This window comes from Salmo trutta, chromosome 5 (assembly GCF_901001165.1).
Source record: "Salmo trutta chromosome 5, fSalTru1.1, whole genome shotgun sequence".
NCBI classification, from domain to species: Eukaryota; Metazoa; Chordata; class Actinopteri; order Salmoniformes; family Salmonidae; genus Salmo; species Salmo trutta.
The window spans coordinates 21,535,658-21,560,246 of record NC_042961.1 but is presented as its reverse complement, the minus strand read 5'-3'; the positions used below and the strand labels follow the sequence as shown (position 1 = coordinate 21,560,246).

Genomic DNA, 24,589 nt, shown 5'->3' with positions numbered 1-24,589 from the left:
GAGATGTGTGCAAACCCGGTGGCCAACTACAAGAAACGTCTGACCTCTGTGATTGCCAACAAGGGGTTTTGTCACCAAGTACTAAGTCATGTTTTGCAGAGGGGTCAAATACTTATTTCCCTCATTAAAATGCAAATCATTTTATAACATTTTTGACATGCATTTTTCTGGGTTTGTTCAAATAAACCTACCATTAGAATTATAGACGGATCATTTCTCTGTCAGTGGGCAAACGTACAAAATCAGCAGGGGATCAAATACTTTTTCCCCCTCACTGTACGTGTATGTGAAAACATGCATAGCCTTTTCAAAAGGCACATTCATATTTTTTGGCACACGCCTACTGACAGACCGTCTAAGTAAGCGGCACCACGTTCCACTATTATAAGGAATAGAACTCGCATGACCATAACCCATTCAGGAGATACTGTTTATTTTTTAGAAGAGGGGTTGCATACAAAACAATTAAAAGGGAACGGTCTCAGCTTGTAAAGAAATACCTTTCCTTACATAAAAGTGCTTGGAGTTCTGGTCCAACATACAGTATCAATTAACCCATTTTGTGAACTGAATAAGATATGAGTACAGCATTTACTTTAGCATGTATTGTGAAAAGTAAATTGGTTCCAATGCAAAAATGGGGTTTTTACAAAAAAAAAATGACTTCCAAGTGAATGAATCACTGCACCTAAAGTGGTTAAAAAAAAAAGTCCAAACAGTATCCAACTCCACAACAAAAATAATAACAATGGCAGGTAAGAAAGATGTCAAAGCTGCAAGAATACTTTGTTACATATAAACAGCTTCTGGAAGACTGGTTTCAGTCTCCCTGGTTACAGACTCCACTATAACCAACAGTATTTGACAAACTCTACAACAAAAATAAACTTCCAACAAAAAGGCAGTTAATAACAGACGCATAAACTTTACAGTGAAATACTCTTTCTTCTAGTATAAAAACAGTTGTTTTAGGAGGACGGCTTGAGTAAGTCCTCTGGTTTCAGTCTCAGTATTATAACCAACAGCAGTGTTGTGGACCATTAGGATCTAGCTCAAGAGCTTTTTGGTTATGCCTTTAGGAGTAGCTCGACTTCTTTCAAACACTGGTCAAGTTGATCTCAGATGATTCCTTGGCTTCGATAACCTTGAAGACTCCAACCTTCTCCTGTTTTGAGCTCCTCTTGGCCTTATCTGGAAGGAGCCAAATGATTACATTTCATACAATTGAGCCCAAACAAAAGCTAGGTTTATATTGACAATAGATGTTGAGGGCTCGTCGGGGGGCCATTCTACAGGGGACGGCACTGGAGCTCTACAGTGGTAAAGCATGCTGACAAAGGACACAGGATCTGAGTATATTGTGAAGCATGTATGACAACGTTACATTCTAGAAAGCACAACGACATCCCATTCCATGACAGTAGGTGTTTTTAATAGAACTCACCTAGTAGGTCACTGCGGTCCAGCAGAAACTCCAGGTCCCTGTCACTAATGACCTTCCCCTTGGTGCTTTTCACCTCCCTGAGGAAGACGGTCATTAAATAACAATAGACTTCGACCAACTTACTATACATTTGACATTTCCTCTAGCGAGTTTCAAAATGAACATTGATCGACAATCTCGTACTTCTCGTAATCTCTTGCGCTGAGAAGATCCATCAGCTCGGACAAGTCAACGCAGCTCTTCGTCTGTTTGAGCTCAGCTTTTCCTCCTTTGAATTTGTCTGAAAAAAATAATAAAAGTACAAAAATATGAACACATGCACATAAAAATAATAAACATCACCGCTACAATACTCAGTTCTGAAATATTTAGCATCTCTAATGCAGGGAGGGGCAACTGATGGGGGTGGGGGCCGCCAATAAAAATCTGAACTCCTCATGAGCGGCAGCAGTGGCTCGCGGGTCTGCATAGCCACGTGTGCAGTCAGAGCCGGCCCTAGCATTTTGGGTGCCCATAGCAAAATTATTGCCCGCCCACCCCTTGTTAGCAAAACATTTTAGCGGCCCCTCTTGACAGCAGATATAAACATTAAGTTTGAGTTCATTTCCTGCAATTCTACAAATTTTGCCATAGGGTGGAGAAATGTCTGCAGTTTTTAATATGACATCTGAGTGAGTGTGACTAACCAAATCAATGGGGGCCCCCTGGTTGGTATTTGACCATGATTACTATAAGTTTAGATAGGTTGGTAAATTAGTCTTGCCAGCTAAAAAATGTTCGCTGACAAGGGTGAGTGACCGTTAGTGACTGACAAGAGAACCTGCTGATTCAAAACCAAATTTCTAAATTGCACCATGTGTATTCTACCATTTTAACTTGGTCCATGGGCCTACAAAAGGGGGGCCAGACCACCAGTTGCCCATCCCTGCTTTAATACATCTTCCATTCATGTGGGTTTTAGATTTCCCTCAGTGTAATAGTTGTGTCCTGGATGTGGTACTCTACGCACTCTTGTGAATGACCATCTTCTCCAGTTTCCTCTTGGCGGAGGCTCTCTCCAGGATCTTCTGGTCGATGGTGTTGGCCGTGACCAGGCGATACACCACCACGGGTTTGGTCTGCCCGATACGGTGGCACCTATCCTGGGCCTGCAGGTCTGCCTGGGGGTTCTGACAGAAGAAGAGTCCATTCATTATCGTATGGCACAAGACCAGTCAGTACCAAACAAATAGTAGTAGGCAACGTTTGTTGCGCTCATCCAGAGAGCAAGAGTTCTACACCTACCCAGTCACTGTCAAAGATGATGACCGTGTCAGCAGCAGTCAGGTTGATGCCCAGGCCACCTGCTCTGGTGCTCAGTAGGAAGAGGAACACCTCTGGGTCAGACGAGAACTTTGTCATCTGCAAAGAAAATATGGAGGGATAATTGCACAGCACAAGAAAGGAGAGAGACTGCCACATGATTATAAGAGCTATATGACTGCTTCATGGCAGAGTGCTTTAACCTGTCTGGGCTAGGGGGCAGTATTGAGAATTTTGGAAAAAATATGTTCCCATTTTTAACTGCCTCCTACACCAACTCAGAAGCTAGAATATGCATATTATTGTTCAGGTTTGGATAGAAAACACTCTGAATTTTCTAAAACTGTTTGAATGGTGTCTGTGAGTATAACAGAACTCCTATGGCAGGCAAAAACCTGACAAGGTTTCAAGCAGGAAGTACCCTGTCTGACAAGGAGTCGTGCGTCTTGCATCTTTTTATTGAAAAGTAAGGATCTTAGCTGTAACGTGACAATTCCCAGGGCTCCGATAGGCTCTCAGAGCCCGGGAAATAACTGAAGGTTTACGAGGGAGCCTCAGGCTGAAACACATTATCACCTTTTGTAAGTGGCTGCTCCGAGGACCTTTGAATGAGGCGCGTGCATGAGTCGCTTCTGAGGAGAAATTTTATTCGGCTGTTTAGGCTCAATGCATACTCCCGGTCGGAATATTATCACTAATCTACGAGTTGAATGGCATAAAAATTGGTTTTAAACAGCGGTTGACATGCTTCGAAGTACGGTAATGGAATATTTAGACATTTTTGACACGCCAATGCGCCATGCGCGGGACCGTGAAGAAGCATTCTGATAGTGTCTAGAACTCACGAACAAAACGTCGCTGTTTGGATATAACGATGGATTATTTGGGACCAAACCAACATTTGTTATTGAAGTAGAAGTCCTGGCAGTGTATTCTGATGAAGAACAAGCAAGGTAAGAACATTTTTCTTATAGGAAATGTGATTTTGGTGGAGGCTGACCTGGGTGGGTATCTAAATAGCTAGCCCTGTAATGCCGGGCTATGTACTTAGATTATTGCAAAATGTGCTTCATCCGAAAAGCTATTTTAAAATCGGACATATCGAGTGCATAGAGGAGTAATGTATCTATAATTCTTAAAATAATTGTTATGCTTTTTGTGAACGTTTATCGTGAGTAATTTAGCAAACTGTTAGTAAATTCAACGGAAGTTTGCGGGGGTTATGCTTTTTCTGAACGTCACATGCTAATGCAAAAAGCTGTTTTTTGATATAAATATGAACTTGATTGAACAGACATGCATGTATTGTATAACACAATGTCCTAGGTGTGTCATCTGATGAAGATCATCAAAGGTTAGTGCTGCATTTAGCTGTGGTTTGGGTTTATGTGACATGATATGCTAGCTTGAAAAATGGCTGTCTGATTATTTCTGGCTGGGCACTCTGCTGACATAATCTAATGTTTTGCTTTCGTTGTAAAGCCTTTTTGAAATCGGACAGTGGGGTTAGATTAACGAGATTCTTGTCTTTAAATAGCTGTAAAATAGTCATATGTTTGAGAAATTGAAGTAATAGTATTTCTAACGATTCAAAAATCGCGCCACTGGAATTTCAGTAGCTGTTACGTAGGTGGGACGAAATCGTCCCACATACCCGAGAGAGGTTAAGGGTAATTCCTTTGTGGGGAGTAGACCCTGCCGCTACTCACGTTCTCCTCTCTGTCGGCATAAGCCATTGTCCCGTCCAGTCGGCTGTACTGGTAACCACGCAGGTAGCAGTAGTCCATTAGGATATCCAAGATGGACGTCATCTGGCTGAAAATCAGCACCTGTTCGTCCGCAATGTTGAGTCAGAAGTGGTCACAAACATCTCTCAATAAATACATATTCAAGCAAAAAGGTTGGGGTATTAAAATCCAACACTTGACAAAGAATTTTTCAGTTTACCTTGTGTCCCCTCCTCTTCAGCTCTGGCAGCATTCTGTCTAGAATGAGGAACTTCCCAGAGGTCTGCACCAGTTGCTCATCAACCTGCAGGGGAAAGAGATTGAGGGTGAAACACAAGACAACGCATTTACAAATGAGCTACACCAGATGGCAGGCCAACTCCCTAAACGCTCTGACAAAAGTCTCTACTTAGCTACGATGAGAAGTCATGAATGCACCCACAACATTCATAGGCCGTGTCATTTCTACATAATTTTGTGCCAGTAGCCATTGAAATCCAGCGGGGCCTCTACCTTGAACTCCTGAGTGGCCGGATCCAGTGGGTACTCTATGAGGTAGGGGTGGTTACAGCACCTCTTCAGCACCATGAGGATGTTCTGCAGTTTCAGGTTGATCTGGGAGTCCAGGGGCATCTGCACGTCCACCACCGGGGTGGGGCTGGAGAGGAGAGATAGGCAGCACGTTACACCACTGTTGGGGAGAATCTCTTTATGATTCATTTATATTAAGATGTGACATTAAAATGCGGTTGACATTGACAAAAATGTAGAAATTATACAGATTCTGACCTCAGCTCTGCCTCCTTCTGAACCATCTCCAGGTATTTCTCCAGGTCATAGGGCGTGTCACCATCAGTCTCTTTGTAGTCCACAGGCCTCCTGGTCCTACGCTTAGGCCTGCCATCGGTCGTCAGCACCACTGGGGCCTCCACCTGAAAGGGGACACGTCTCTTAGAAACATCTTTCAAAACAAAGCATGGCCTCAGAAGATGTCGGCAATATTTTTCCCCCATTCTATACCCTTGTTTTTCTATAGTTTAACCATATGACAGTGTAGCAGTGAACTGAAGGTCTTACCTTCTCCCGGCCCAGCATTTTGGCAATGGTCTTGTTGACCACAGCAGTGTAAAAAGACTCCTGTTTGGCAGTGAGTGGGGCGTACACAACAATCTCTTTCTTGGGCGGCACCTCCAACGCCACGTCAGACTTCAGTCTTCTTAGCAGGAACGGCGTCAGAATCTGCAAATGAAAGAGAGTTTATGAACAATCTCCCTACTGGTTTAACCGTTTTACCTTTCCCAGTGAATTGCAGAGCTAGTCAGTCAGAGGGCTTACCTGGTGGAGCATGTGCAGGATGTTCTGCTCTCGTTCGTTAGCCACAACTTTTTTTGCATTCGATCCGATGGTGTCGATGTCAAACCACGACTCAAAGCTGTAGAGATAAGTAAAGTGCAATTAAGTTTACAAGGCTAAATAAAAACATACTGTATAGTCCCATTCCAACAGTAGAGGCAAACATAGACAGACATGTCCCTTACCTCTTGAGGTCGTCAAAAACCTCAGGCAGGAGGAAGTTGAGCAGTGACCAGAGCTCAGCCAGGTTGTTCTGCAGTGGTGTGCCTGTCAGGAGCAGTTTGTTGTCCGTGGGCAGCATCTTCAGTTCCCTCACCAGTCGGCAGTTCAGGTTCTTGATCCTGTGGCCCTCGTCCACGATCAGGTACTTCCACTGGAAGCGCTGGGGAGGAACAGCAAGAGGGGGTTATCAGTGAGATGCTGAATGGGTTAAATAGGTTGCACAACTTGAGGAAGGCAAATTTAGACATGCAACTTACATGCAACTCTTACATGATATGAGTAGGGGAGTTGAGCCTACCTGCAGAAACTTCCTGTCTATCATGGCAATCTCAAAGGAGGTCACCACCACAGGGCACATTTTGTGAGGCCCCTGAGGCTTATGAATCTGCTTTAACAACAACATCCTCTCCTTAGCAGGCCCATGGTACAGCTGTACTGACACCTGACAATTCAAGATGAACAAGGAATTGAACAGTTAAAAAAATAAAAAAGTAATTGATTGGCATATTCACTTTCAAATGGTATCAATTGCACAACTTCTGTAATACTTTGAATAGTTCTTTTTTTAGAGGAGTGTTCTTTTCTCTTTTTACCTCTGGTGTGAAGCGCTTGAACTCATTGATCCAGTTGGGCAGAGTGGACAGGGGGGCCACCACCAAGAAGGGTCCCATCACCTTTCTCTCCAGCATCATGGCCACATGGGCAATGCACTGGATGGTCTTCCCCAGACCCATCTCATCTGCCAGGATCCCATTGATACCATTCTCCCACAACATCTGGAGAAAACAAAATACACCAAGGTAATAACGAAATATCTCTATGATCAAACAAAATGGGCATAATCAACAGCCCACTTACCCTGAGCCACTCCACGCCCTCTATCTGGTACGACCTCATGACTCCCCCAGTGAAGAGCAGGGGCTGCTGGGCGGGCACGGCCTGCCCGTTCACTTTCCTGTCTGGGTCCAGCAGTTGTTTGGCATTGTCTCTCACAGCCTCCGACAGACGGCCCTTGATGTCAGCATTTGAGTCACTCATCTTTTCAATGACCTCCGCTTCTAGTTTCTTCTTCCCAAGGACCTCCTGTTATTCACGGACAGATATATTGACATTAGAGCATCTGGGACATCTAGGACTCATCAACTCTCTCCCAAGTTCTTGAGTCTAAGAGTAACATTCAGTTCAAAAATGCTCCTTGCGGTGTATAAACAAAAGTCCTTTACCTCGTCCTCCACTTTAGGTTTCTTGGCCTTGGACATAATTTCCTGAAACAAAAAGTAAAAAATAATGACATATGCAAAAAAAAAAAGGTTGAATAGCGTGAAAAAGGCATTCGTCTACATTTCAAAAAGAGACGGACACCCTTACCTCTTTAGACATGACATCAGCAATTTTGTAATCTTCCTCCCTCTCCCTTTTCTTTCTTTCAACTGAAAGAAACAAAGACAAATTCAAGAGTCGGATATCGTCAATATAAAATTGTGCTTTCTACATCAACTAGAGGATTTCAGTGTTCATGACGCAACGTAACAGGACACAAGTGCTGCCTACCTCTCCCAGTCTTTTTGCCAGTGCCCTGTGACAAGAAAATGGTATATGTTTATTAAGGAGCTGCTGGCAGCAGTAAATCACAGAAACATAACAAAAAACACTCATAGGAATGGAAAACTCACTCACCTTTTGTGTCTTCTTTTCCAGTCTCTCTTTCTTCAGCATTTCCTGGGTTTATAGGGAAAATGTACAGTTAGACACGGCTTTTTCAAATACTATTCAGACTACTTGGGTAAATATACAGTACCAGTGAGAAGTTTGGACACCTACTCATTGCGCAGGGTTTCTTTATTTTTACTGTTTTCTACACTGTAGAATAGTGAAGACATCAAAACTATGAAATAACATATGACAAGAACAGCTCAACTAAGCAAAGAGAAACGACAGTATCATTACTTTAAGACATGAAGGTCAGTCAATACGGAACACTTCAAGAACACTGAAAGTTTCTTCAAATGCAGTCGCAAAAACCATCAAGCACTATGTTGACTCTCACAGGGACCGCCACAGGAAAGGAAGACCCAGAGTTACCTCTGCTACAGAGGACAAGTTCATTAGAGTTAACTGCACCTCAGATTGCAGCCCAAATAAATGCTTCAGAGTTAAAGTAACAGACATCTCAACATCAACTGTTCAGAGGAGACTGCATGAATCAGGCCATCATGGTCAAATTGCTGCAAACCACTATAGGACAGCAATAATAAGAAGAGACTTGCTCGGGCCAAAAAACACAGGCAATGGACATTAGACTGGTGGAAATCTGTTCTTTGGTCTGATGAGCCCAAATTAGATTTTTTAGGTTCCAACCGCTGTGTCTTTGTGAGATGCTGAGTAGGTGAACGGATGATCTCCACATGTGGTTCCCACCATGAAGGAGGAGGTGGTGTGATGGTGCTTTGCTGGTGACACTGTCAGTAATTTATTTAGAATTCAAGGCACACTTAACCAGCATGGCTACCACAGCATTCTGCAGTGATACGCCATCCCATCTGGTTTGCGCTTAGTGGGACTATCATTTGATTTTCAACAGGACAATGACCCGACACACCTCCAGGCTGTGTAATGGCTATTTGACCAAGGACAGTGATGGTGCTGCATCAGATAACCTGGCCTCCACAATCACCCAACCTCAACCCAATTGAGATGGTTTAAGATGAGTTGGACCGCAGTGAAGGAAAAGCAGCCAACAAGTGCTCAGCAACTCCTTCAAGACTGTTGGAAAAGCATTCCAGGTGAAGCTGGTTGAGAGAATGTGTAAAGCTGTCAAGGCTAATTTGAAGAATGTCAAATTTAAAATATATTTTGGTTTAACACTTTTTTGGTTAGTACATGATTCCATGTGTTCGTTCATAGTTTTGATGTCTTCACTATTATTCTACAATGTAGAAAATAGTAAGAATAAAGAAAAACCTTTGAATGAGTAGGTGTGTTCAAACTTTTGACTGGTACTGTATGGGTTTCTATGCATTTTCAGACAATCACACGAGTTGGAAAGCAATTATGCACCAATTAAGGATAGCTACAGCAGAGTTATGCATGAACATGACCACAAAGGAGGCCTGGAAACGGCAAAGCTAAGGAGCTTAGGTAGTGACTGCCTAGATTCCTGTTCTCATTCGTATTTGTTCACCTGTCACATGATCAAATCACATCTATGGATAGGTAGTAGTTGTACAATAAGCTGTGCAAGAGGTACTGCTAATATTCCACTCCACTGGTATTAGGACTTACCTCCTGCTGCTGTTGCTCCATCTTGGTAAGAAGGAATTTAGAATAGATGTTACTTTTCTCCAGCAAGTGTTGCAGTCTCTTGAAGCGAATGTCATGAGATTCCTTCTCCCGAGTTTCTCGAGCCTTGGGGGGGGGGGGAAAGCAAATGTTGGCCATTGAAAACATTACCCCAACATCACTACAGTTGTTCAGATGTTGTTTTTCAACAGCAAAAAAACTAACCTTTTTCATCATCTCCTCTTCTTGTTTCTCTCCTTTCTCCATCAACTGCTTCTCCTCTTCCTCCATCTCTTTTGTGATGACAACTGCAGACACTACAGCTTCAGCTTCCACACTTGCAGCTGCTGAGTGGGGATATGGTTAAAGTACACTACATGACCAAAAGTATGTGGACACCTGCTTGTCGATCATCGCATTCCAAAATCATGGGCATTAATATTGAGTTGGTCCCCCCTTTGCTGCTATAACAACCTCCACTCTCCTGGGAAGGCTTTCCACTAGATGTTGTAAAATTGCAGGGACTTGCTTCCATTGAGCCACAAGAGCATTAGTGAGGTCGGCAATGATGTTGGCCCATTAAGCTTAGCATGCAGTCAGCATTCCAATTCATCCAAAAGGTGTTCGATGGGGTTGAGGTCAGGGCTATGTGCAGGCCAGTCAAGTTCTTCCACATGATCGACAAACCATTTCTGTATGGACCTCGCTTTGTGCACGGGGCATTGTCATGCTGAAACAGGAAAGGGCCTTCCCAAACCGTTGCCACAAAATACAGAATCTTCTAGAATGTCCCACCGCACCGGAACCCCCTGCATACAGCCTTGTCATTTTATTGCATTACTTTTTACCTTTATTTAGTAAATATTTTCTTAACTCTTTCTTGAACTGCATTGTTAGTTAAGGGCTTGTATGTAAGCATTTCACGGTAACACCTACTGTACTCGGCACGTGGCAAATACAATTTTATTTGGAGTGTCACTGTATGCTATAGCATTCAGATTTCCCTTCACTGCAACTAAGGAGCCTAGGCCGAACCATGAAAAACAGCCCCAGACCATTATTCCTCCATCACCAAGCTTCAGTTGGCACTATCCATTGGGGCAGGAAGCGTTTTCCTGGCATCTGCCAAATCCACATTCGAATGGCGGACTGCCAGATGATGAAGAGTGATTCATCACTCCACTGCTCCAGAGTCCAATGGCGGCGTGCTTTACACCACTCCAGGCCAAGCTTGGCATTGCGCATTGTGATCTTAGGCTTGTGCATGCCTCCTTTGACATGTAAACGCCTCCTTTGACAAGCTCCTGACAAACAGTTCTTATGCTGACATTGCTTCCAGAGGCTGTTTGGAACTCAGTAGTGAGTGTTGCAACCGAGGACAGGTGATTTTTACACGCTTCAGCACTCTGTGGTTCCGTTCTGTGAGCTTGTGTGGCCTACCACTTCACAGCTGAGACGTTGTTGCTCCTACACTTTTCCACTTCACAATAACAGCACTTACAGTTGACCAGGGCAAAACATTTGATGAACTGACTTGGTGGCATCCTATGATGGTGCCACATTGAAAGTCACAGCTATTCACTAAGGCCATTCTACTGCCAATGTTGGGCTATGGGGATTGCATGGCTGTGTGCTCGATTTTATACACCTTTCAGCAACGGTGTGGTGGAAATAGACGAATCGGCTAATTTGAAGGGGTGTCCACATACTTTTCTATATAAATCGTATATGGTTATAATTTATATTAAAGGGAAGAATTGTCATTAGGAGGCAACCTTTAAGGGGTAGTAGCTACTACAAGTTAGTAAGCCACCGATGGCCAATGAATGAGTGTCTTCACTTACCATTTTCAGGCAAAGTCTCCTCCATAGCTGTACCCAGCGGTTCTTCAGATTCGTTAGGCTTCGGACAATGAGGAGACGTGCTTCGGGTTTCTTCCTGTACGCTGTTGATTAAATATTACATGAATGAGAGTGATACAAATAACCGTGCATGTGTAAATTGTATGGCAAGTAAGAAGTTCAGCGAGCTAGCCTTGAAGCTACGAAACACCACTAACGTTACCGACGTCATAGCGATTTAACGTTAGCTAGCTAGGGCTACTAACGTTAGCCAAGCCCTAGGTTAAATCTAACGGTAGCTGCATGCACAAAGACCGTTTTGAAACAAAACAGGACTTACCAACTCATATTGGGGAAAAACTGCCAAACTAGATATGTCGCAAAATAAACTATTTCCCTGGGATATTTATTTTAGGAAGAATTAGCTAGATATAGCAAGTTATAAAAACAAGTTACACAAGCATGCAGCAATCTGTCTGTGTGTGATGACTGACTGTAGAATTAAGGAGGCGGGGCTTCATAATTTCGCGCCAAAGAGGATGAAACTAATGTTAAAGACAGGGGGATCGGATATATTGCAAAACCCAACAGTATTTCTATTTTTGGTTTGCAGAACATCGAAAGAGAGAAGACTTGATTATATGATCATGAGTAAGATCATATTACATTTTCACTCGCAATAAAATTGTTCAGAATTGAGATATGAAATCGCTTCATGAAACATCTACCCCTTAGGATCATATATCTAAAATCCAATGTATTAATATTTCCCGCGAACTCTGACACGACTGACCAAAGATACCGGTTCCGCAGAGTACGGTCAAAGTTTTTTTTAAATAACTAACCCATTGTTCTATCTGCAGTGGCGCCCCCAGAAATGTTTCATGGGGTGGCCAGATGGGGCCACTGAAAATCTTGGGGTGGCACACCAAAACCAAAAGCCATAAATGAATTTCACAGTAATTCCATTATGCTGTTGTAGTATATAGGCTAGTTGAAAACTATGCCAATATGAGAGTTATTAAGGAATCGCATACTGATATACTTTGGTTTCTTATTTTACAGTTAATGTTTAAAAAGTTTAAAAACACCACACAGAGGCCTGAAATTATTTTCAATACAGCTTTATTTAGGTGTTTTGTAAACAAAAATATTATATAAAGGCATAAAAATAAAGTCCAAAATGGAAAACAAAACAAAAAAGCATAATCATGGACAACAATATACATTTGACTATGGCCTACTCACAACCTATTCATATTCCTGCTTTATTAGGCTAAAAAAAAATAATACAGCTTTATTCACCTGTTGCTGTGTCTTTTTGTTAACAAATATGTTGTAGGCTATGGCCAAAAATGAAAAACAAAACCAAAAAAAGCATTATCAATGGACAATGTACATTTTACTATAGCCTACTCACAACCTACTCATATCCCTGCTTTATTAGGCTACATTCTTTTCAATACAGCTTTATTCGCCTGTTGCTGTGTCTTTTGGCAAACACATCCACAAAATCATAAAGATTTATGGCCCTAGCCTGTCTTGACTCTACACTTAACATAGCATTAGTATGTGATTCTGATTTAGCATGGCCTACAAATCCCCATCTTTGTAAGTTGCTTTTCCCCCATTTTTTAACCCCTCTTCAGATGTAAACACTGAATCACCTGAGGAGGGGAGACTGAAGTGCCGGCAGGCATAGCAGTAGGCAGAGTCTTTACTCTGAGCGTTTTCCAGCCATTTATGCGTACTGTACCGTCTGCGGGAAAAACTTCAGATGTGGCTGTTTGGGCCCCTCTGCTCTTGACTGGGAGATATCTAGGATGAAAGAAGAGGCAAAATCTGTTATTCTGATTTTAAAATAATAATAACAATAATAATAATATAAGTAGCTAGCCCCTCTCCATAGTAATTACCGATTACATTTGTAATATCGGCCTATAGACAATTCTATTCAGACTATTCAAACTCAACTACTAATAAACATGAATCAGAAGGCTTAATGTGATTATGTATGACTCATAACTCAATGTAGACACGCTATAACCATACATTTATCCAGATAACGTTACTCTCTAGCCATCCATTTCAATATCAGGGGCACTGTCACAACTTCACCTGTTGGTCCAGGAACGGGTTGAATAGCTCAAGCTGAGTCCTGCCTCGCATGGTTGTCAACCTCTGTGACTGTTGTTGCTGCCTGTTCCGCACTTTCGTGCCATGCTGCGGTCTGTTGTTCTTTACTGTGCTCTGTCACTGATGCTGCCTGTCATGTTCTGCCTCTGTTCTGTCATGCTCACTCGCTGCCTCTACCTGTTCATTGGCTTGCTCAATGATGTTATCGTCATCTTCAACTGCATCCTCACTAACGTTAACCCTCTGCTGCTGCTCCCCTGTCGGCTGCGTCTCCCCTGTACTACTTTTCTTCTTAAAAGAAATAAGAGATATCTGTGGACTTTCTCTTCATTGTCTGGAAATTGACATAGCTACAGTGACTAATCGTAGCTAGTAAGCTAACGCTATACCAGCCCATAATGTCAGCTAGCTAGATGATCTGCCAGTCCTAAATTCATCAAGAGGTTTGAAAATCGTTCTAGAAAGCTGTGATAACTCTAACTATAGTTAGCTAACACTCACTATGCTGCAGAGTAACCTTAAGCCAGGCATAAACTAACTAGCTAAGCCCCCCCCCCCCCCCCCCCCCACAATACCTAATTTAATTAGCTAACTAACATATACTAGCTAGCTGGGTAATTCGACATCGTCAAAAAACGAACAGTTTACTGAATACATACTTTTTTTTTTACTATATGTAGTATTGTATGACTTACTTACCCGTCTCAACTCAACTCTGCAGGCAGCTGCCAGCTAGGCTAGCTTCTGATGATGCCACCAGAGACACAAAGCTGAGCTCAGCTGCTGCTGTCCATGAGGCAGACTGCCATCTGGACTATTATGAAAAATATACATTATTGATTTAAATTAATAGTATCTCATGTAAAATATCAGATAGAAGCATATTATGCATACTCAGAAGCATATTATGCATATGCGACTGGCGAGGGGGGGCCAGTGGGGGGCCAGCGATTGTATCAGGATGGCCATGGCCCCCCCTGGCCATCCCTTGGCGGCGCCAACGCTGTATCCTCCTTGCATCTGCAAAAACCCAAGCCTTACTTATGATTCAGCACTACACAAATTGGTAAAAATGATTTATTTACTAGCTAACTAAATAATAACACAGGATAAACACAGAGACACTGTATAAGTTATTGACTAGAAACTTAATATGATAGAAACACAATATGACGGCTTGTCACAAAATATATGGGGGGGGGGGCAGAGAGGGACAGAGACACAATACTTTGGTACATTTAGAAACTACTCTCACAGTAACCATATGTTTTCTACACAAACCGCTGCACACATGGAGTAAGAAATCGTGAATGTATTTACGTGAGAATGCCTTGGTTCTCCGTTTACTTGTCGGAGCCAAGGCTTCTTGGAAAAGGGGTTGGCTGGGCCTTTCCGCGGCCCGTTGTATGGCTCTGATTGTCCACAAGAGGTCACAATTTCCTTAGTTGTCATGTAGTCATTTCCAATGACTTGTCATGTAGCCTTGAACAGAACTACAGAATAGATTATTCTTCCCGTCGCTCTTAAATGAGCTTTTCTATATACTTGTTAACATCAGAAGCTTCCTCCCAGCAGGAACAACCCTAAATCCGTAAACATGGGCACCCTCATAGATATTATCCTGACCAACTTGCCCTCCAAATACACCTCTGCTGTTTTCAATCAGGATCTCAGCGATCACTGCCTCATTGCCTGCATCAGCTATGGGTCCGCGGTCAAACGACCACCCCTCATCACTGTCAAACGCTCCCTAAATCACTTCTGCGAGCAGGCCTTTCTAATCCACCTGGCCCGGGTATCCTGGAAGGATATTGACCTCATCCCGTCAGTCGAGGATGCCTGGTCGTTCTTTAAAAGTAATTTCCTCACCATCTTAAAAAAGCATGCCCCTTTCAAAAACTGTAGAACTAAGAACAGATATAGCCCTTGGTTCACTCCAGACCTGACTGCCCTTGACCAGCACAAAAACACCCTGTGGCGGACTGCAATAGCATCGAATAGTCCCCGCGATATGCAACTGTTGAGGAAAGTCAGGAACCAATACACGCAGTCAGTCAGGAAAGCAAAGGCTAGCTTTTTCAAACAGAAATTTGCATCCTGTAGCTCTAACTCCAAAAAGTTTTGGGACACTGTAAAGTCCATGGAGAACAAGAGCACCTCCTCCCAGCTGCCCACTGCACTGAGGCTAGGTAACACGGTCACCACCGATAAATCCATGATAATCGAAAATTTCAATAAGCATTTCTCTATGGCTGGCCATGCTTTCCTCCTGGCTACCTCAACCCCGGCCAACAGCTCCGCACCCCCCACAGCTACTTGCCCAAGCCTCCCCAGCTTCTCCTTCACCAAAATCCAGATACCAGATGTTCTGAAAGAGCTGCAAAACCTGGACCCGTACAAATCAGCTGGGCTAGACAATCTGGACACTCTCTTTCTAAAATTATCCGCCGCCATTGTTGCAACCCCTATGACCAGTCTGTTCAACCTCTCTTTCGTATCGTCCGAGATCCCTAAAGATTGGAATGCTGCCGCGGTCATCCCCCTCTTCAAAGGGGGTGACACTCTAGACCCAAACTGTTAAAGAACTATATCCATTCTGCCCTGCCTTTCTAAAGTCTTCGAAAGCCAAGTTAATAAACAGATCACTGACCATTTCGAATCCCACCATACCTTTTCCGCTGTGCAATCCGGTTTCCGAGCTGGTCATGGGTGCACCTCAGCCATGCTCAACAAGGTACTAAACGATATCATAATCGGCATCGATAAAAGACAGTACTGTGCAGCCGTCTTCCTCGACCTGGTCAAGGCTTTCGCCTCTGTCAATCAGCGTATTCTTATCGGCAGACTCAATAGTCTTGGTTTCTCAAATGACTGCCTCGCCTGGTTCACCAACTACTTCGCAGATAGAGTTCAGTGTGTCAAATCGGAGAGCCTGTTGTCCGGACCTCTGGCAGTCTCTATGGGGGTACCACAGGGTTCAATTCTCATGCCGACTCTTTTCTCTGTATATATCAAAGATGTCACTCTTGCTGCGGGTGATTCTTTGATCCACCTCTACGCAGACGACACCATTCTGAATACATCTGGCCCTTCTTTGGACACTGTGTTAACTAACCTCCAAACAAGCTTCAATGCCATATAACACTCCTTCCGTGGCCTCCAACTGCTCTTAAACGCTAGTAAAACCAAATGCATGCTTTTCAACCGTTCGCTGCCCGCATCCGCCCGCCCGACTAGCATCACTACTCTGGACGGTTCTGACTTAGAATATGTGGACAACTACAAATACCTAGGGGTCTGGCTAGACTGTAAACTCTCCTTCCAGACTCATATCAAACATCTCCAATCCAAAATCAAATATAGAATCGGCTTTCTATTTCGCAACAAAGCCTCCTTCACTCACGCCGCCAAACTTACCCTAGTAAAACTGACTATCCTACCGATCCTCGACTTCGGCGATGTCATCTACAAAATAGCTTCCAATACTCTACTCAGCAAACTGGATGCAGTCTATCACAGTGCCATCCGTTTTGTCACCAAAGCCCCTTATACCACCCACCACTGCGACCTGTATGCTCTAGTCGGCTGGCCCTCATTACATATTCGTCGCCAGATGCACTGGCTCCAGGTCATCTATAAATCTATGCTAGTAAAAGCTCCGCCTTACCTCAGTTCACTGGTCACGATAACAATACCCACCCGTAGCACGTGCTCCAGCAGGTATATCTCACTGGTCAACCCCAAAGCCAGCACCTACTTTGGCCGCCTTTCCTTCCAGTTCTATGCTGCCAGTGACTGGAACGAATTGCAAAAATCGCTGAAGCTGGAGACTTACATTTCCCTCACTAACTTTAAACATCAGCTATCTGAGCAGCTAACCGATCGCTGCACCTGTACATAGTCCATCTGTAAATAGCCCACCCAATCTACCTACTTCATCCCCATACTGTTTTTATTTACTTTTCTGCTCTTTTGCACACCAGTATCACTACTTGCACATCATCATCTGCTCATCTATCACTCCGGTGTTAATCTGCTAAATTGTAATTACTTAGCTATTATGGCCTATTTATTGCCTTACCTCCTCACGCCATTTGCACACACTGTATATAGACTTTCTTTTTTTCTATTGTGTTATTGACCGTACGCTTGTTTATTCCATGTGTAACACTGTGTTGTTTTTTGTGTCGCACTGCTTTGCTTTACCTTGCCCAGGTCGCAGTTGTAAATGAGAACTTGTTCTCAACTAGCTTACCTGGTTAAATAAAGGTGACAAAAATAAATATATATATATATATATATATATTTAAAAAACTTGACACAGGACAGCTAATCAGCTGTACCAGTGATTGTTTGAGAGGGTAGTTTTGTTCACCCCCTCATGTTGGTATTATGGGTTCAAACCACTTTACACGGGCAGCTGCAGCCTGGCGATGTTCTGGTCTGGAGGTTGATTTCTTTTCCAAGCCTTTATGCACTCTGGTCAAAAGGGGCTCGTTCCTTCAGGCTGACACGCTCTCTGACCTCACTCGGGGTGTGGCTACTTACTTGTACAAAGTTATGTAACACTATTATCTCTTATGGCTCCTAAAATCATGTCCCTATCTTAAAAATACTTTCACCATTTTTCACATTATATGCACAACATATTGGATGATAACTTTATACATATAGTGTGTATACTTTTCAAGTTACAGTTTTTCCTCTATAACGTTTTTAATGACATCACAAAATAGCAACCCATATGACATTAGTGTTCTACAGATCGTCTCTGACCATTCCCCACATTCTTATGTTCCAGTATTCACTTTTTGAATGTGTTAAGAGTTTCCAGCAAGACCATCCAGTCTGGTCCCAGGTGTCCAACAGCATGGGGGACAGTCTGCTCCGGGCAAAGCAGCATGCAGTGATGCTGCATAACATGTGCCTTAGGGCAGCGGAGGAGAGGCACCTTATACAGGCAGATCTACACAATGGCCTTTTGTATTAGGAAGGACTCTCTCTCTCTACCGCACCTGCTGTCTCTAACTCTGAATGATCGGCTATGAAAAGCCAACTGATATTTACTCCTGAGGTGCTGACCTGTTGCACCCTCTACAACCACTGTGATTATTATTATTTGAACCTGCTGATCATCTATGAACGTTTGAACATCTTGGCCATCTCTTTATGTTATAATCTCCACCCGGCACAGCCAGAAGAGGACTGGCCACCCCTCAGAGCCTGGTTCCTCTCTAGGTTTATTCCTTGGTTCCAGCCTTTCTAGGGAGTTTTTCCTAGCCACGGTGCTTCTACATCTGCATTGCTTGCTGTTTGGGGTTTTAGGCTGGGTATCTGTATAGCACTTTGTGACATCGGCTGATGTAAAAAGGGCTTTATAAATACATTTGATTGATTGACTGATTGTATTGCCAGCGAGAGCTGGGGCTTTTTGAAGAGGCCCTTGCTTTTCTTGGGCAGTGTGAGGCCAAGACAACACGCTTTCACCTGGGTGCCTCTGTGCTGCTCCCAAATAAAATGCAGAACATTTTAAAGTTCCAGCAAACATTTTCAATGCTAAAACACTAGACCACTGTTACTCCAACTTCCGGGATGCATACAAGGCCCTCCCCTGCCCTGCTTTCGGCAAATCTGACCACAACTCCATTTTCCTCCTCCCTTCCTATAGGCAGAAACTCAAACAGGAAGTACCCGTGCTAAACACTATTCAACGCTGATCTGACCAATCAGAATCCACGCTTCATGATTACGCAGAGTGGGATATGTTCTGGGTAGCTTCCGAGAATAAAACTGACGAATATACTGAAACGCTAACTGAGTTTATCAGGAAGTGTATTGGAGATGTTGTACCCACTGTGACTATTAAAACCTACCATAACCAGAAACCGTGGATAGATGGCAGCATTCGGGCAAAACTGAAAGTACGAACCATCGCATTAAACCATGGCAATGTGACTGGGAATATGGCCGAATACAAACAGTGTAGTTATTCCCTCCGTACCGCAATTAAACAGGCAAACATCAGTATAGAGACAAAGTGGTGTCGCAAATCAACGGCTCAGACATGAGACATATGTGGCAGGGTCTACAGACAATCACGGACTACAAAGGGAAAACCAGCCATGTCGCGGACACCGACGTCTTGCTTCTGGACCAGCTAAACACCTTCTTCACCCAATTTCAGGATAACACAGTGCCACGAATGCGGCCCTCTACCAAAAACTGTGGGCTCTCCTTCCCCGTGGCCGATGTGAGTAAGACATTTAAGCATGTTAACCCTCGCAAGGCTGCCGGCCCAGACGGCATCCCTAGCTGCGTCCACAGAGCATTCAATCTCTCCTTATCCCAGTCTGTTGTCCCCACATGCTTCAAGATGTCCACCATTGTTCCTGTACCCAAGAAAGCAAAGGTAACTGAACTAAATGATTATTTCTCCGTAGCACGCACCTCTGTCATCATGAAGTGCTTTGAGAGACTAGTCAAGGATCATATCACCTCCATCTTACCTGTCACCCTAGACCCACTTCAATTTGCTTACCGCCCCAATAGGTCCACAGACAATGCAAGCGCCATCACACAGTATACTGCCCTATCCCATCTGGACAAGAGGAATACCTATGTAAGAATGCTGTTAATTGACTACAGCTCAGCATTCAACACCAAGGCATTCAACACCCCGCCCGGTGCAATTGGGTCCTGGACTTCTTGACGGGCCGCCCCCAGGTGAAGATAGGAAACAACACCTCCACTTCGCTGATCCTCAACACTGGAGCCCCAGAAGGGTGCCTACTCAGCCCCCTCCTGTACTCCCTGTTCACCCATGACTGCATGGCCAAGCACGCCTCCAACTCAATCATCAAGTTTGCAGACGACACAAAAATAGTCAGCTTGATTACCAACAACATCGGACAGCCTACAGGGAGGAGGTGAGGGCTCTGGGAATGTGGTTCCAGGAAAATAACCTCTCACTCAACGTCAACAAAACAAAGGAGATGATCGTGAACGTCAGGAAACAGCAGCCGAGAAGGTGGAAAGTTTTAAGTTCCTCGGCGTACACGTCACTTACAAACTGAAATGGTCCACCCACACGGACAGTGTGGTGAAGAAGGCGCAACAGCGCCTTTTCAACCTCAGGAGGCTGAAGAAATTTGGCTTGCCACCTAAAACCCTCACAAACTTTACAGATGCACAATTGAGAGCATCCTGTCGGCCTGTTACGGCAACTGCACCGCCCACAACCACAGGGCTCTCCAGAGGGTGGTGCAGTCTGCAAAACGCATCACCGGGGGCAAACTACCTGCCCTCCAGGACACCTAGAGCACCCGATGTCACAGGAAGGCCAAAAAGATTATCAAGGATAGGAAACACCCGAGCCACTGCCTGTTCACCCCGCTATCATCCAGAAGGTGAGGTCAGTACAGGTGCATCAAGGCTGGGACCGAGAGACTGAAAAACTGTTTCTATCTCAAGGCCATCAGACTGTTAAATAAATCAAATCAAATCAAAGTTTATTTGTCACATGCGCCGAATACAACAGGCATTTCACCTTACAGTGAAATGCTTACTTACAGGTACTAACCAATAGCGCAAAAAAAGGTATTAGGTGAACAATAGGTAGGTAAAGAAATAAAACAAGAGTATAAAGACAGGCTATATACAGTAGCGAGGCTATAACGGTAGCGAGGCTACATACAGACACCGGTTAGTCAGGCTGATTGAAGTAGTATGTACATGTGGATATGGTTAAAGTGACTATGCATATATGATGAACAGAGAGTAGCAGTAGCGTAAAAGAGGGGTTGGCGGGTGGTGGGTTGGACACAATGCATAGCCCGGTTAGCCAATGTGCGGGAGCACTGGTTGGTCGGCCCAATTGAGGTAGTATGTACATGAATGTATAGTTAAAGTGACTACGCATATATGATAAACAGAGAGTAGCAGCAGCATAAAAAGAGGGGTTGGGGTGGGGGGGGGCACACAATGCAAATAGTCCAGGTAGCCATTTGATTACCTGTTCAGGAGTCGTATGGCTTGGGGGTAAAAACTGTTGAGAAGTATTTTTGTACTAGACTTGGCACTCCGGTACCGCTTGCCATGCGGTAGTAGAGAGAACAGTCTATGGCTGGGGTGGCTGGGGTCTTTGACAATTTTTATGGCCTTCCTCTGACACCGCCTGGTGTAGAGGTCCTGGATGGCAGGCAGCTTAGCCCCAGTGATGGACTGGGCCATACGCAGTACCCTCTGTAGTGCCTTGAGGCCGAGCAATTGCCATACCAGGCAGTGATGCAACCAGTCAGGATGCTCTCGATGTTGCAGCTGTAGAACCTTTTGAGGATCTCAGGACACATGCCAAATCTTTTCAGTTTCCTGAGGGGGAATAGGCTTTGTCGTGCCCTCTTCACGACTGTCTTGGTGTGTTTGGACCATTCTAGTTTGTTGTTGATGTGGACACCAAGGAACTTGAAGCTCTCAACCTGCTCCACTACAGCCCCCTCGATGAGAACAGGGGCGTGCTCGGTCCTCCTTTTCCTGTAGTCCATAATCATCTCCTTAGTCTTGGTTACGTTGAGGGATAGGTTGTAATTCTGGCACCACCTGGCCAGGTCTCTGACCTCCTCCCTATAGGTTGTCTCGTCATTGTCGGTGATCAGGACTATCACTGTTGTGTCGTCTGCAAACTTATTGATGGTGTTGGAGTCGTGCCTGGCCTTGCAGTCGTGGGTGAACAGCGAGTACAGGAGGGGACTGAGCACCCACCCAGTGTGTAGGATCAGCGTGGCAGATGTGTTGCTACCTACCCTCACCACCTGGGGGCGGCCCGTCAGGAAGTCCAGGATCCAGTTGCAGAGGGAGGTGTTTAGTCCCAGGATCCTTAGCTTAGTGATGAGTATTGAGGGTACTATGGTGTTGAACGCTGAGCTGTAGTCAATGAATAGCATTCTCACATAAGTGTTCCTTTTGTCCAGGTGGGAAAGGGCAGCGTGGAGTGCAATAGAGATTGCATCATCTGTGGATCTATTTGGGCGGTATGCAAATTGGAGTGGGTCTAGGGTTTCTGGGATAATGGTGTTGATGTGAGCCATTACCAACCTTTCAAAGCACTTCATGGCTACGGACGTGAGTGCTATGGGCCTGTAGTCATTTAGGCAGGTTGTCTTTGTGTTCTTGGGCACAGGGACTATGGTGGTCTGCTTGAAACATGTTGGTATTACAGACTCAATCAGGGACATGTTGAAAATGTCAGTAGACTAGAGGTCGACCAATTTAATCGGAATGGCCGATTTAATTAGGGCCAATTTCAAGTTTTCATAACAATCGGAAATCGGTATTTTTGGATGCCGATTTGGCCGATTTAAAAAAAAAAAATTTGACCTTTATTTTCAATGACGGCCTAGGAACGGTGGGTTAACTGCCTCGTTCAGGGGCAGAACGACAGATTTTTACCTTGTCAGCGCAGGGATTCAATCTTGCAACCTTACGGTTAACTAGTCCAACGCTCTAACCACCTGCTTTACATTGCACTCCACGAGGAGCCTGCCTGTTACGCGAATGCAGTAAGAAGCCAAGTTAAGTTGCTAGCTGGCATTAAACTTATCTCATAACAAACAATCAATCAATCATAATCACTAGTTAACTACACATGGTTGATGATATTACTAGTTGATCTAGCCTGTCCTGCGTTGCATATAATCGCTTAGGTACACGTTGCTCCAACCATAAACATCAATGCCTTTCTTAAAATCAATACACAAGTATATATTTTTAAACCTGCATATTTAGTTAATATTGCTTGCTAACATGGATTTATTTTAACTAGGGAAAATGTGTCACTTCTCTTGCAAACAGAGTCAGGGTATATGCAGCAGTTTGGGCCGGCTGGCTCGTTGCGAACTGTAAAGACTATTTCTTCCTAACAAAGACAGCCGACTTCGCCAAATGGGGGATGATTTAACAAAAGCGCATTTGCGAAAAAAGCACAATCGTTGCACGACTGTACCTAACCATAAACATCAATGCCTTTCTTAAGATCAATACACAGAAGTATATATTTTTAAACCTGCATATTTAGCTAAAAGAAATCCAGGTTTGCAGGCAATATTAACCAGGTGAAATTGTGTCATTTTGCGTTCATTGCAAGCAGTCAGGGTATATGCAACAGTTTGGGCCGCCTGGCTCGTTGCGAACTAATTTGCCAAAATTCTACGTAATTATGACATTGAAGGTTGTGCAATTTAACAGGAATAACGTTTTGTTTTCGAGATGATAGTTTCCGGATTCGACCATATTAATGACCTAAGGCTCGTATTTCTTTGTGTTATTATATCATAATTAAGTCTATGATTTGATAGAGCAGTCTGACTGAGCGATGGTAGGCAGCAGCAGGCTCGTAAGCTTTCATTCAAACAGCCCTTCGTAATGCATTGATCTATTTATGACTTCAAGCTTGTCAACGCCCAAGATTAGGCTGGTGTAACCGATGTGAAATGGCTATAGTTAGCGGGGTGCGCGCTAATAGCGTTTCAAACGTCACTCGCTCTGAGACTTGGAGTAGTTGTTACCCTTGCTCTGCATGGGTAACGCTGCTTCGAGGGTGGCTGTTGTCGATGTGTTCTTGGTTTGAGCCCAGGTAGGAGCGAGGAGAGGGACGGAAGCTATACTGTTACACTGGCAATACTAAAGTGCCCCTGTGACAACGATTTTGGACCCCCTTGTGTGGAGTATGAAATAATTTTTACATAACACATTTTTGCTATCTTTCTTTTTTTACATCCGTTATTAGACAGAAAATGCAAATAACTTGTTGAATGAGATTATGAACATGGTCTTTTGCCTGCTAATGCCTGCAATGCAGTGAAGAAAACGATAGGACAACAATAACGTCTAATGTAACTGGCCCCTCTAACAGTACAACTGGCCCCAGCTTGGCCCCCCCAGTTGAAATGATCTAGAACCGTCACTGGCTGGAGCTCATTCAGAGTTGACTTTTAAAACTACGTTTTAAATGTTTTTATTCATTACAGAGCTTTAAATGCAATGCTCACTTATAATTGATTCATAGACGTTACCATTTTGCTTCCTATGGCGGGCACGGGAGGTCTGGTTGTCGCCCATGCTGGAAATGTGATCTTGCGTTGTGTCATTGTCAATACAGTACATCAACACCACGATATGAAACACTGATTTGAACCTTCTGACCAACTAGTGGGTCAGGCGGCGACCCACTGTCTGATTCATATCGCGTGATTTCTGATGATAGTTCTAGATTATATCGACTGATTGCTGTT

The 24,589-nt window shown here is 43.9% G+C and overlaps 1 protein-coding gene across 4 annotated transcripts; it reads right to left on the bottom strand.

Moving 5' to 3' along the window:
• Window positions 1-412: 412 nt before the first annotated feature.
• Window positions 413-24,459, bottom strand: LOC115193850 (lymphoid-specific helicase). Of its 4 annotated transcripts, XM_029752933.1 has the most exons (24): window positions 13,287-13,518; window positions 12,836-12,986; window positions 11,172-11,272; window positions 9,553-9,674; window positions 9,331-9,453; window positions 7,726-7,767; window positions 7,600-7,624; window positions 7,417-7,478; window positions 7,272-7,313; window positions 6,907-7,131; window positions 6,642-6,824; window positions 6,347-6,490; window positions 6,012-6,208; window positions 5,809-5,905; window positions 5,551-5,712; window positions 5,263-5,405; window positions 4,987-5,131; window positions 4,694-4,777; window positions 4,456-4,575; window positions 2,729-2,845; window positions 2,454-2,613; window positions 1,628-1,724; window positions 1,445-1,521; window positions 413-1,191 (listed from the first exon to the last, which is right to left on the bottom strand). In XM_029752933.1, exons 3-24 carry the CDS (start codon window positions 11,194-11,196, stop codon window positions 1,097-1,099), a joined length of 2,487 nt encoding a protein of 828 aa, XP_029608793.1. In that variant the 5' UTR covers window positions 11,197-11,272; window positions 12,836-12,986; window positions 13,287-13,518; the 3' UTR covers window positions 413-1,096. The 4 variants fall into 4 exon arrangements, with proteins under 4 accessions (XP_029608793.1, XP_029608791.1, XP_029608792.1 ...); XM_029752931.1 differs by lacking the exons at window positions 12,836-12,986; window positions 13,287-13,518 and adding an exon at window positions 11,509-11,690; XM_029752932.1 differs by lacking the exons at window positions 12,836-12,986; window positions 13,287-13,518 and adding an exon at window positions 11,509-11,690 and having other exon boundaries at window positions 9,553-9,671.
• Window positions 24,460-24,589: the final 130 nt, after the last annotated feature.

What these genes read in the sequence shown, in the direction of transcription:
- LOC115193850 (XM_029752931.1), bottom strand. An exon ending in TGGCAAAAAGACTGGGAGAG is followed by an intron (nt 7,479 to 7,599) that starts GTAGGCAGCACT and finishes TGTTTCTTTCAG; the next exon opens with TTGAAAGAAAGAAAAGGGAG. An exon ending in AACCTAAAGTGGAGGACGAG is followed by an intron (nt 7,132 to 7,271) that starts GTAAAGGACTTT and finishes CGTGAATAACAG; the next exon opens with GAGGTCCTTGGGAAGAAGAA.